Raw genomic sequence first — 14,211 nt, forward strand, 5'->3', positions numbered from 1 at the left:
TGTATCTGGTCAAACACACATTTTTTTCAGAAGTTTACTAAGTGTTTGTAACATTGTGATATGTGCAAACAAATATTTGTGCTATGAAACTAAATAAATCCTGCACTCTGACCCACAAAACTCCTTTGATCGATTGATTTATAGTGTTAGACAAAGCAAGGAAAGTGAATTTGAAAACGTGATGTTTTATTGGCATTTGCAGCGGTTGTCGGTAAGTAATTAATCTGCTAGCTTCTGACATGACTTACTGCAACTTTAAGTGTTTATCCATACTTAAAACTTCTGTGTGAGTAATCCTAGCAATCCAATGATTAGATCACCAGTGATTGTGTGTGTGTGTTTCCGTCCATCAGATCTGATATGCGCCTCCATAAAGATGATGTTGACATTTGCTTCAGCAAGACACTCAACTCCTGCAAGGTCCCACAGATTCGCTACGCCAGCGTGGAGCGGCTGCTGGAAAGGCTGACGGACTTGCGCTTCCTCTCCATCGACTTCCTCAACACCTTCCTCCACACCTACCGTATCTTCACTACTGCTGCCGTGGTCATGGATAAACTGGCTGACATCTACAAGAAACCTTTCACCTCTATACCTGTCAGGTAATACACGAGAGAGAACATGCATGACATGCACACATTCACAGAAAAGTGCACACACACATTTTCATGTTACAGAGGGTTGAGTTTTCTCTAAACCTCTCACCTCATTATATCTCCTGTTATTCTCTCTATCCAGTTTTATTGGTGTTTTGTGTGTGTGTGTTGTATGAGAGAGAGAGAGAGAGAGAGAGAGAGAGACTGAGTGTTTTGTGACCTTTCCACCTGGCTGTTTCAGCCCCAGAACGGAGGGTGAGTGGTGTAGGACCACTTGTGGCCCAGGGGTTAATTGAACGAAACACAACAATTTTACTGCTAGCTGTCACGTTCTGACCTTTATTTCCTTTGTTTTGTCATTATTTAGTATGGTAAAGGCGTGAGTTGGGGTGGGCAGTCTATGTTTGTTTTTCTATGATTTGGGTATTTCTATGTTTCGGCCTAGTATGGTTCTCAATCAGAGGCAGGTGTCATTAGTTGTCTCTGATTGAGAATCATACTTAGGTAGCCTGGGTTTCACTGTGTGTTTGTGGGTGATTGTTCCTGTCTCTGTGTTTGCACCAGATAGGACTGTTTTGGGTTTTCACGTTTCTTGTTTTTGTTAGTTTGTTCATGTGAAGTGCTTTATTAAACATGAATCAAAATAACCATGCTGCGCTTTGGTCCGCCTCTCCTTCAAGTCAAGAAAACCGTTACACTAGCAAAATAGATGCTTGAAAAATGTTTCATTTTGCCAAAACATTTGCCAAGACAGTGTTTTGTGTGTATGCATTTTCCTGCCCAGACCTAATGATCCTCTCAACTGGAAAGTCTGTGCCTCTTTTCTTATCTTTTTCCTGTGTCCAGCGCAGGTGTGTGTAGGCCAACTCCTGAATGACCTCATTACCAGAGAACATAGACCAGAAACAACAGCAGAGACCCACACACCTACAGTATATGACAGGGTGTATTTGCTCCTAGACACTGATCTTGTCAGTTTGGCATTTTCCCCACTAATTGTTAAGGTTAGAATTGGGGGAGGGTAAGACGATCCTAGATCTGTACCTAAGACACGTGAGGTTGGTGGCACCTTAATTGGGGAGGACAGGCTCGTGGTAATGGCTGGAGCGGAATCAGTGGAATGGTATCAAACACGTGGTTTTCATTTGTTTGATTCCATTCCATTTGCTTCGTTCCAGCCCTTATTGTGAGCCGTCCTCCCCTCAGCAGCCTCCACTGATCTAGGGGAGTCTTCACCCTGGAGCATAATGAAGCATAATGAATTCACACATAGTTTCAACATGAAACGGCTTTGATGTCCTGTGATCATTGTCAGTTATATATAAATAAACATATATGTTGTCCTGACCTTCACTCCTCCATCCTCCACCTTTCCCATCACCTCATCCCCCCTCATCCATCCCCTCTTCTCACTCCATCCCCTCCTCTCTCATCCTCACCCCATCACCCCTTGCCCATCCCCTTCTCTCACCCCTCCATCCGTTATATCCCTTCCCTCTCCATCCCCCCTCCACAGGGTACAGTACCACTCATTTGACCGCCTGTCCATCACGTCCATCTGTCCTGACTACAGCCTGAAGATCAGGAAGATAGCCCTGGATCAGTCCAAGTAACACAATCTGCCTCTCTCTCTCCCTCCCCCTCTGCTTTATCTCTTGCTCTTTCTCTTTCTGTCCCTGGACTTGTCCAAGTACCTCTCTCTTTGCCTCTCACTTGTGTTCTCTCCTCCTCTCCCCTCTCTCTCGCTCTTTCTCGTCTTTCCTTACTTTTGCATCTTTTCACTGCACCTTTTCTTTTAGAGGAGACTTCAAGGCTATTTTGCTCTTTACTCCGCTCCCTTTCCCTGTCCTTCGCTCAATGTCTCTGTCCTTAGTTTTCTTTCTCCCTCCCTCTAGCATCTTCCGTCTGCATATTCTCCCTTCTGACTACTGTGGAAGACCACTGGGCTCTTTCCCTCTCTGTCTGTGTGTCACTTAGTGCTGAGCGATTAACTGAAATGTCGGTTAATTTTTGGTTTTTAAAACAACTTATTGACTGACATTGGTTGAATTATTTTAATCCCATTTCATTTTCTTTCTCTCTGTGAGCTCAATGCGCACACTGTAGTTTCTCTACAGATAAATCAGATCATGCCCGAACTGTGCGATGTACTGTTGTGGGGAGTTGTAGTTTCCAACAGGCCAATGTTCTACATAGTTTAGTGACGAAAACGTGATAATTAACTACAAATAACCATAGTCCATAATAATGTTTATTCTTACGCCTGCTACATAAGAGACAGAAGAATGTGTGATCAAGAGGGGATACATAGAGAGCAGTTGCTTCTTGAGGTATTGGTATTCAGCAGTCATATTGGTATGCCTTATTTACTTTAAAGAACTACTGAAATAATGGTTTTGTCAGACAGCATAGGTCGCAGCTCTATAGGGATGAGATGATGACTTGGAGTGAAATTAAAGTCATCAAATAAAACAAATGTAATATACACAACAACTGAAATATTTTATTAAAGTAATGTGAATAACTGATGGTTAATAAGTGATAAGCAGTCATGAGCAGTCAGTATCATCATGGAATTTTTAATTATTGTTTTATTCTGTTTTTGGTTACAGCATTCAACCCACATAATGCATAGTGCATTTAATGTTTAGAAAATCTTGATTATTGTTTATAATCGAACCGAATCCGAACCAACCTCAAAAAGCTCTAATCGCTCAGCACCACTCTCACTCCTTTCTTCAACTTCTTTGCATGATCTTTCATGTAACCTATTTTCCACTCAGGCTGAGTTATAGATCTATCTGTAGTGCTGACGGTTCTGTTCACAGTTTTCTGGCATGATGATGATGATAGCATCTCCTGTCTCAAAACACTCAAATTCATGACTCAATGCAAATTTGACAGATTTTTTTTCCCTCTCTCTCTCGCTCTCTCTCAGGTCTTTGGAATTGTTCTTTGCCACCAACCAGAACAACCGAAGTGGTGATCACACCAATGACAAGTCCCCCCGTCTCTGCCGCAAGTTCTCCGGTCCTCTCTCCATCTCCTCCCGCACCTCCTCTCCTGTCCGCACACGCAAACTCTCTCTGCATTCCCCCATCAGTGCCAGGGTGGGGGGGCTGGACCTTACTAATATTAACTCTATCCCCTCCTCCTTCTCTCAGTCCGCTGTCAGTAGTCCATCCTCAGCCCAAACCCCTACATTCCCTACCCCCTCCCCCCTGACCCCCACTACCACCTCCCCCCCTCCCACCTCCTCCTCGTCCCCTCCAGGTGGCAACAAGAGCCCCCAAGACCAGGCCCCCCTCCCCCCCTGTCTACCTCTGTCCTACCCCGAACAGAGTCCCTCCCCCACTACAGAAGGGCAGGAGCTGCCTCGTGTTGACGCCTTCTGTGGAAAAATGAGACGCAGCATCCGCAGAGGTAAGGCCTATCTAAACACACACATGCAGCACAGATGCGCACACACCCTACCTGGATTCCCTTACTGAGCTGCCTTCTGAGCATCACAGGCATTTAGTCAGTTTATTTCTGAGTTTTAACAGCAGCTCTGATTCTAATGTTCTCTGACAAGGCCTTTAGAGAGAAGAGAGGCAGGCTGCTAGGGTGTTTATGGCTGCACAGGATACACAGTCATTAGAATTGGGGTGTGAGTAGAAAACATTCAGAGGAAGTGTTCTCACTTTACATTCTTTACTGTGTGTGTATGGGAGAAAGCGAGAGATAGTGAGTGTTTTATGACCTTTCCCCCTGGCTGTTTCATGCCCAGAACTGGGCTTCTTTTTTTTCTTTTTTTTACCCATCTTCCAATAGGTGCCCTTTTTTTGCGAGGCCTTGGAAACCTCCCTGGTCTTTGTGGTGGAATCTGTGTTTGAAGTTCACTGCTCGACTGAGGGACCTTACAATTATACAGTGCCTTGCGAAAGTATTCGGCCCCCTTGAACTTTGCGACCTTTTGCCACATTTCAGGCTTCAAACATAAAGATATAAAACTGTATTTTTTTGTGAAGAATCAACAACAAGTGGGACACAATCATGAAGTGGAACGACATTTATTGGATATTTCAAACTTTTTTAACAAATCAAAAACTGAAAAATTGGGCGTGCAAAATTATTCAGCCCCCTTAAGTTAATACTTTGTAGCGCCACCTTTTGCTGCTGATTTCTGATTAGAATAATATTACTACACAGATCATACACGTAATGTAAGCCAGCAAGCTAATGCTAGCTAACAGTATTGTTTAACTTGCAATAAAAATAACTTTGACTAAATTAGAAACATATATCTGAAAATGTAACTAGACTCTTATACCCGTAACATATTATATTCTTATTTGTAAATACTACAAATGACTCCAAAATGACAACACATTACATACAATTTCTGCAAATTAATCCAACAAGTTTGTGGTCACAAATTTGATGCAGTCATTGCATGCTAGGAATATGGGACCAAATATTGAACATTTCACTACTTTATTTATAAGAATTTTTAGGGTGTCAATAAAAAAAAGTATCATTTTTTTTTTCTTTTTCTCTAAGCAATTGTATTAATATAAAATATAATTTCACACATTTTTAACAATGAAGTAAGGTACGGCAGAACTTTGCAAGAGAGCTTTATAAACAAAAAGAGAGCAATGCATCGATTTACTGTACAAGATTTCAGAGAGGGCCATCCTACTTTCTGATACAGAATGCAGTGATGTGTACTGAACATTTTGCCTGTAATAAAGCATAATGTGTTGTGATAAACTGCATCCAATTTAGTGTAGTGGCAGGTGCATTCATATACACTGAGTGTACAAAACATGACATAGACCAACCAGGTGAATCCAGGTGAAAGCTATGATCCCAAGGCTTTGGTGAATGGGGCTGAAATGGATTTTGGGAATCCCATCCTGCTGACCAACAGTTTCGCCCACCTGCTTCCGGAGATTCCTGCTCCCTCATCCTCTACCCTGTCTCCAGCCCAGGGCGTCTCTACCACATATACTACAGCCGGCTCTGGTCCATCGGGCCACACCACACTTCGGTCCTCAAGGGGTCTTTTAAAGGCGAAAGAACATCCGTACCTCTCCAGCTTTCACCTGCTTTCAACATCAGCAGCACTATGGTGAGAAAAATCTTAGTTCCCAGTTCTACCCAGGAGCACTAGTACAGGACATCACAAGGCTGCTTCTGACCATTCTGCGATAGATGCTTGGGAGGTGACGCTGTCATTGTCCATGTGGGGTCAAATGACATCAGGAGGGCTAGGAACCTTTGAAAATTGATTTTAAGGAACTGATTCTAGCATTGAAAGATTCCAAAAAGCGGCCAATCATTTCTGGTCCGGTACCGTTGTTGGGCAGTAGGTGTGAAAGATTCAGCAGGCTACTGGCATTACACATCTGGCTAAAAGATTGCTGTAGCTCTGTTGGAATCAATTTTATAGATAACTTTGACACCTTCTGGAAACAGAAGATACTCTACAGGAATGACTGACCGTGCACTATCAGCTCGATTATAAATAACATGAGCTCATAAGCTCCCAAGTTAAGCATTAAAAACAATCAAGCAACCCAGAAAAGTGCTAAAAATAGCCCATTTGATTTCAAGCAGTATCCAAATCCATAGGATGTAGTGATCACAATATAGTAGCCATATCTAGGAAAACCAAAATTCCAAAGACTGGGCCTAATATATTGTATAAGAGGTCAGATGTTGATGATGTAAATCATATTTGCTGGTCTGTTGTGTGTAATGAGGAGTAACCAGATGCTGCACTTGACACATTTATGAAATTGCTTATTCCAGTTAAGAAAATGACTGTAAATACTGTTATATCCCCTTGGATTGATGAGGAATTGAAAAATGGTATGGTTGAAAGAGATGAGGTAAAAGGTATGGCAAATAAGTCTGGCAGCCCAATCAATTGGCAAACATACTGAAAATGAAGAAATCATGTGACTAAATAAAAATAAATTACACTATGAAACAGAAATGAATAATATAAAGAATGGTATTAAAAAGCTTTGGAGCACCTTAAATGACATTTTGGGAACTCTTCTCTTTCATTCATTGAATCAGATGACTCATTCATCACACAACCCACTGGTAATGCCAACTACTTTAATTCCTTTTTCATTGGAAAGATAAGCAAACTTAGGCATGACATGCCAGCAACAAACTCCGATACTACACATCCAAGTATAGTTTACCAAATTTTGAAAGATGAGCATTGTACTTTTGATTTCCATAAAATGAGTGGGCAAAAATTATTGTCTATCAACAATGACAATCCACCGGGGTCTGACAATCTGGATGGAAAATTACTGAGGATAATAGCGGACGATATTGCCCCTCCTATTTGTCACTCCTATTTGCCATATCTTCAATATAAGCCTACTAGAAAAATTATTCCCCTACTTAAGGATAGTAAAGCCTCCTTTACTGGCTCAAATAGCCAACCCTTTGTAAACTTTTGGAAAAAAATGGTGTTTGAGCAGATATAATACAGTAAACAAATTTCAGCACGCCTATAGGGAAGAACATTAAACAGGCACAGCACTTACACAAATGACTGATGATTGGCTGAGAGAATTTGATGATAAAAATATTGTAGGGGATTTTTGTTAGACTTCAGTGCAGCTTTTCACATTTTCGATCATAGTCTGCTGATGAAAAAACTTATGTGTAATGTCTTTACACCTCCTGCAATATTGTGGACAAAGAGTTACCTGTCTAACAGAACACAGAGGGTGTTCTTTAATAGAAGCCTCTCAAACATAATCCAGGTAGATTCAGGAGTTCCCCAGGGCAGCAGTTTAGGCCCCTTAATTTGTTCAATATTTGCTAACGCCATGCCACTGGCTTTGAGTAAACTTAGGAAAATTGCTATTGGTTCAGAACACGGCGGGCCCTTAAAAGTACACGGAGAGCTAACATTAATGATATGCATGTCAGTCTCTCCTGGCTCAAAGTGGAAGAGAGATTACTTCATCATTTGTTTTTGTAAAAAGTGTTGACAAGCTGAATGTACCGAGCAGTCTGTTTAAACCATTGGGACACAGCTCGGACACGCATGAATACCCCACAAGACATACCACCAGAGGTCTCGTCACAGTCCCCAAGTCCAGAACAGACTACGGGAGGCACACAGTACTGCATAGTGCCATGACTACATGGAACTCTATTTCACATCAGTTAACTGATGCAAGCAGTTGAATCAGATATAAAAACAGGTTAAAATACACCTTATGGAACAGCGAGGACTGTGAAGACACACACACCGGTACAGACATACGCATACATTGTAAAATTGTTGAATGGTGGTATTATACATATTTTATTGTACATTTTGTATTGTAGATATGTAGTGGTTTAATAGTGTTATATGATATACTGTTTTATCTTTTGTTTTATATGCAATGTAAGTGCTTTAATGTGTTTGGACCCCAAGAAGAGCAGCTAATGGGGATCCCTAATAAATACAAATCCCTTATTGATATCACCTATTAAATCCTTAAATCCACTTCAATCAGTGTAGATGAAGGAGATGAGACAGGTTAAAGAAGGATTTTTAAGCCTTGAGACAATTGAGACATGGATTGTGTATGTGTGCCATTCAAAGGATGAATGGGCAAGACAAAACATTAAATTGCCTTTGAATGGTGTATGGTAGTAGGTGCCAGGCACATATATTTGAGTGTGTCATGAACTGCTACTGGGGTTTTCATGCTCAACGGTTTCCGGTGTGTATCAAGAATGGTCCACCACCCAAAGGACTTCCAGGCAACTTGGCACACTTGTGGGAAGCATTGGAGTCAACATGGGCCTGCATTCCTGTGGAACGCTGTCGACAACTTGTAATACATGCCCCGATGAATTGAGGCTGTTCTGAGGGAAAAGGGGGGTGCAACTAAATATTATGAAGGTGCTCCTAATGTTCTGTACACTCAGTGTAGATAGTCTAGAACTGGCAGGAATGTTGACTGAATGATCTGCTTTTTGCTATTTAGCGAAGAGGCATCACCTATTTCTAAAGAAGACCATTTTTATTCTCAACTTCTTAACTAACTTATCAATATGCTTTTTAAGAGATAGCTATTCTTCAATCCAGATGCCCAGAGGGGACACAATCAATGTGGGCACCACCCATTTTTTTAAAAATGTTTTGAGAGATAACATATACTTGTTTTGACCTGTATTAAGTACCAATTTCAGTTCAACAAAGGCTTTCTGCAAACAGTTGTGTATGCTATTGCCCCACGGTTGGCCAGGCTCTTTTGGAGCTCCAGTCTGCCTTCAGTTCTTTGCAGAAAGCCTTTGTTGAAGTGAAATTGATACTTTATGCAGGGATGTTATTTTCCAATTCAGGTAAAAATGTATCTGATGATTTATGCATATGTCCATTGGATGGTGCCCCCATTAATCATGTCCCCGCTTATAAATATCTGGGCATCTGAGTGGGGGAGACTCATTGAGGCCTGGTGACAGACAGAGTCTACATCACGCGGTGTTGGCTCCCTCTGATGGACGTGCCAGGTCTCGATGGGTCCTCTGGCCAAGACTAATTGAGGCTGATTGAGACTGGTGAGTAATCAAGGGGCCGATTGCTCATCAGCCATATGGGGCCCATAAAGCTGCCAGGAGGGCAGCCACGGGAGGTTTGGAGGTGGTGAGAGCTTGCTACTGGATAGACATCCTCACGGCTTGCTAGAACCGAGGGGCTCTGTGTTTTATCCCAGAGGAGACAACATTCCCTGGAGCCCAGAAGGCGGTATTCCGGAAGAGGTCTCCTGGATGAGACTGATCTGTGTCAACATCTAAATCAAAAACCTTGGTCTGCCACAAGTGGTGGAGAATGCAGGCATTCTGACAATGTGGTCAGACCAGGGTTGACGTTTATGTAGTATCAGTATGGACAAGTTGACAGCTCAATTCGTTTGGGCGCAACAGAACATTCACAAATGAATGCTGGAAGAACAGTGTCTACAGACTGTCTGCCTGCTTGAGGAAGTCAAGAAGCTGCGAGGAGAAACGCAGACTGAATCTCATCCCAATCAATTTTTTATGAAGTTAACGGAGGATGATGACATCGAGACTTACCTCTGCATGTTAGAACTTAGAACAGACAGCACTCCGGGAAGGATGGCCCAAGATGAAGTGGTCAGGTCTGCTGGCCCGTTCCTGTCCAGAGACGCCCAAAAGACAATCTGATAGCATGTAAAATAAATCATGAGATAAAAACACATTTATATTACATCTTCTGAACAATGTATTTATTTAATTTATTTCACCTTTATTTAACCAGGTAGGCTAGTTGATAACAAGTTCTCATTTGCAACTGCGACTTGGCCAAGATAAAGCGTAGCAATTCGACACATACAACAACACAGAGTTACACATGGAATAAACAAAACATACAGTCAATAATAATACAGTAGAACAAAAGAAAACAAAAAGTCTATATATACAGTGAGTGCAAATTAGGTAAGTTAAGGAAATAAATAGGCCATGGTGGCGAAGTAATTACAATATAGCAATTAAACACTGGAATGGTAGATCGGCAGAAGATGAATGTGCAGGTAGAGATACTGGAGAGATACTGGAGTAGGTAGATGGGCTGTTTACAGATAGGCTAAGTACAGGTGCAGTGATCTGTAAACTGCTCTGACAGCTGGTGCTTAAAGCCAGTCAGGGAGATGTGAGTCTCCAGCTTCAGAGATTTTTGCAATTCGTTCCAGTCATGGGCAGCAGAGAACTGGAAGGAAAGATGACCAAAGGAGGATTTGGCTTTGGGGGTGACCAGTGAGATATACCTGCTGGAGCGCGTGCTACAAGTGGGTGCTGCTATGGTGACCAGTGAGCTGAGATAAGGCGGGGCTTTACCTAGCAGAGACTTGTAGATAATCTGTAGCCTGTGGGTTTGGCGATGAGTATGAAGCGAGGGCCAACCAACGAGAGCGTACAGGTCGCAATGGTGGGTAGTGTATGGGGCTTTGGTGACAAAACGGATGGCACTGTGATAGACTGCATCCAGTTTGTTGAGTAGAGTGTTGGAGGCTATTTTATAGATGACATCACCGAAGTCGAGGATCGGTAGGATGGTCAGTTTTACGAGGGTATGTTTGGCAGCATGAGTGAAGGATGCTTTGTTGCGATATAGGAAGCCAATTCTAGATTTAATTTTGGATTGGAGATGCTTAATATGAGTCTGGAAGGAGAGTTTACAGTCTAGCCAGACACCCAGGTATTTGTAGTTGTCCACATATTCTAAGTCAGAGCCGTCCAGAGTAGTGATGCTGGACAGGCGAGCAGGAGCGGGCAGCGATCGATTGAAAAGCATGTATTTAGTTTTACTTGCCTTTAAGAGCAGTTGGAGGCCACGGAAGGAGAGTTGTATGGCATTGAAGCTCGTCTGGAGGTTAGTTAACACAGTGTTCAAGGAGGGGCCAGAAGTATACAGTATGGTGTCGTCTGCGTAGAGGTGGATCAGAGAATCACCAGCAGCAAGAGCAACATCATTGATGTATACAGAAAAGAGAGTCGGTCCGAGAATTGAACCCTGTGGCACACCCATAGAGACTGTCAGAGGTCCAGACATCAGGCCCTCTGATTTGACACACTGAACTCTATCAGAGACAACAATACAACATATATCCTCAGAAATAGTGACACATTATTGATACACATTCATGGGTGTAAAGGCCCGTTGGTTAAAACTTCTTAAGGTATAGGGGACGCTTGCGTCCCACTTGGCCAAAAGCCAGGGAAAATGCAGCGCGGCAAATTCAAATAAAATGATATAAAAATCTAACTTTCATTAAATCACACATGTAAGATACTAAATTAAAGCTACACTTGTTGTGAATCCAGCCAACCTGTCAGATTTTAAAAAGGCTTTTGGGGCGAAAGCATAAGAAGCTATTATCTGATGATAGCACAACAGTAAACATAGAGAGTTTGTAGCATATTTCAACCCTGCAGGCGCTACACAAAACGCAGAAATAAAATATAAAACATGCCTTAATAAACATCACAATTGGTATTTTTGTTCGATTAATTCCGTCCATATATATCCAAAATATCAATTTATTTGGCGCATTTGATCCAGAAAAAAACAGCTTCCAATTTGCACTACAAAATATCTCAAAAGTTACCTGTAAACTTTGCCAAAACATTTCAAACTACTTTTGTAATACAACTTTAGGTATTTTTAAACGTTAATAATCGATCAAATTGAAGACGGGTCTATCTGTGTTCAATACAACCAGGAAGTGGGAAATCTGAGGTTTGTAGTTCTTCAACTCATTGCCATTCTAATATACAGTGTCTGTGGGTTCATTTTGCACTTCCCAATGCTTCCACTAGATGTCAACAGTCTTTAGAATGTTGTTTCAGGCTTCTACTGTGAAGGGGGGCTGAAGGAGAGGGTATTGAGCCAGGTGTCTGGCAGAGTGCCATGGGCTTGTGACGTGCGTTCATGTGAAAGTTACCTTGCTTTTCTACAGACAAAAGGAATTCTCCGGTTGGAACATTATTGAAGATTTATGATAAAAACATCTTAAAGATTGATTCTATACTTCGTTTGACATGTTTTTACGGATTGTAACGGAACTTTTTTGACTTTTCGTCCGACCTTTCCGCTGTACTTGCACGCGAGTCGTGAATTTGGATTTATTTTAAAAAAAAGCGCTAACAAAAGGAGGTGTTTGCACATTAACTTTATCGAACAAATCAATTGGAATTGGAATTCCTGGGAGTGCATTCTGATGAAGATCATCAAAGGTAAGTGAATATTTCTAATGCTATTTCTGACTAATGTTGACTCCACAACATGGCGGACATCTTTTTAGCTTGTTTGGGCTCAGATTACTGCATGGTATGCTTTTTCCGAAAAGTTTTTTTGAAATCTGACACAGCGGTTGCATTAAGGAGAAGTTTGTCTAAAGTTCCATGTATAATAGTTGTATCTCTTCTCAATGTTTATTTTGAGTATTTCTTTAACCTCTCTGATCTCCCAAACCCGGATCCGGTATCGTGACTACAGCCTCAAGCTCATTACCATAACGCAACGTTAACTATTCATGAAAATCACAAATGAAATGAAATAAATAAGCCATCTCTCAAGCTTAGCCTTTTGTAAACAACACTGTCATGTCAGATTTTCAAAATATGCTTCTCAACCATAGGAAAACAATAATTTGTGTAAAAGTAGCTAGCTAGCGTAGCATTTAGCGTTAGCATTAGCGTTAGCATCCAGCACGCAACATTTCAACAAAAACATAAAAGCCATCAAATAAAATAATTTACCTTTGAAGAACTTCTGATGTTTTCAATGAGGATACTCTCAGTTAGATAGCAGATGCTCAGTTTTTCCAAAAAGATTCTTTGTGTATTAGAAATAGCTCCGTTTTATACATCACATTTGGCTACCAAAAAAAAACGAAAATTCAGTCCTCAAAACGCGAACTTTTTTCCAAATTAACTCTATAATATCAACTGAAAACATGGCAAACGTTGTTTAGAATCAATCCTCAAGGTGTTTTTCACATATCTCTTCAATGATATATCGTTCATGGAAGCATGGTTTCTCCCCTCAATCAAATGGAAAAGTACAAGCAGCTGGCAATTGCGCACTGAATTCCACGCAGGACACCAGGCGGACACTTGGAAAATGTAGTCTCTTATGGTCAATCTTCCAATGATATGCCTACAAATACGTCACAATGCTGCTAACGCCTTGGGGGAACGACAGAAAGTGTAGGCTCATTCCTTGCGCAAGCACAGCCATATAAGGAGACAATGGAAAACAGAGCTTCAGAAATTCTGCTCATTTCCTGGTTGACGCATCATCTTGGTTTCGCCTGTAGAATGAGTTCTGGGGCACTTACAGACAATATCTTTGCAGATTCTGAAACTTCAGAGTGTTTTCTTTCAAAAACTGTCAAGAATATGCATAGTCGAGCATCTTTTCGTGACAAAATATTGCGCTTAAAACGGGAACGTTTTTTATCCAAAAATGAAATAGCGCCCCTAGAGATCAAAGAGGTTAAATTGATGTGGCTCTCTGCAAAATCACTGCATGTTTTGGAACTGCTGAACATAACACGGCAATGTAAAATGAGATTTTTGGTTATAAATATGCACTTTATCGAACAAAACAAACATGTATTGTGTACCATGAAGTCCTATGAGTGTCATCGGATGAAGATCATCAAAGGTTAGTGATTAATTTTATCTCTATTTGTGCTTTTTGTGACTCCTCTCTTTGGTTGGAAAATGGCTGTATTTTTCTGTGACTTGGTGGTGACCTAACATAATCATTTGGTGTGCTTTCGCTGTAAATCCTTTTTGAAATCAGACACTGTGGCTGGATTAACAAGAATTGTATCTTTAAAATGGTGTAAAATACTTGTATGCTTGAGGAATTTTAATTATGAGATTTTTGTTGTTTTGAATTTGGCGCCATGCACTTTCACTGGCTGTTGGCGGGGTGGGACGCTACCGTCCCACATTTCCCAGAGAGGTTTAATAAAGGTGAAATAAAAAAAGAAAATGTAAAAGAAAATTATTTTGTTAACAAATAACCTAAAGTTATTGGCTCTACTAGAGAATTTAAACCCTT

General features: G+C 41.2%; 1 protein-coding gene across 2 annotated transcripts in view; it reads left to right on the plus strand.

Moving 5' to 3' along the window:
• rasgrf2b (Ras protein-specific guanine nucleotide-releasing factor 2b) overlaps positions 1-14,211 on the plus strand; it is a 227,797-nt gene that overhangs the window by 160,270 nt on the left and 53,316 nt on the right. Inside the window, exons 15-17 of one of the 2 annotated variants that reach the window (XM_036980258.2) lie at positions 354-602; positions 2,113-2,205; positions 3,535-4,019. In XM_036980258.2, coding sequence (XP_036836153.2) covers positions 354-602; positions 2,113-2,205; positions 3,535-4,019 — 827 coding nt within the window. The remainder of the gene's footprint in view (positions 1-353; positions 603-2,112; positions 2,206-3,534; positions 4,020-14,211) is intronic. The other variant, XM_036980260.2, reaches the window with a different exon arrangement.

The sequence above is a fragment of the Oncorhynchus mykiss genome, chromosome 6 (assembly GCF_057628025.1).
Source record: "Oncorhynchus mykiss isolate SJ-2025 chromosome 6, ASM5762802v1, whole genome shotgun sequence".
Lineage (NCBI taxonomy): Eukaryota > Metazoa > Chordata > Actinopteri > Salmoniformes > Salmonidae > Oncorhynchus > Oncorhynchus mykiss.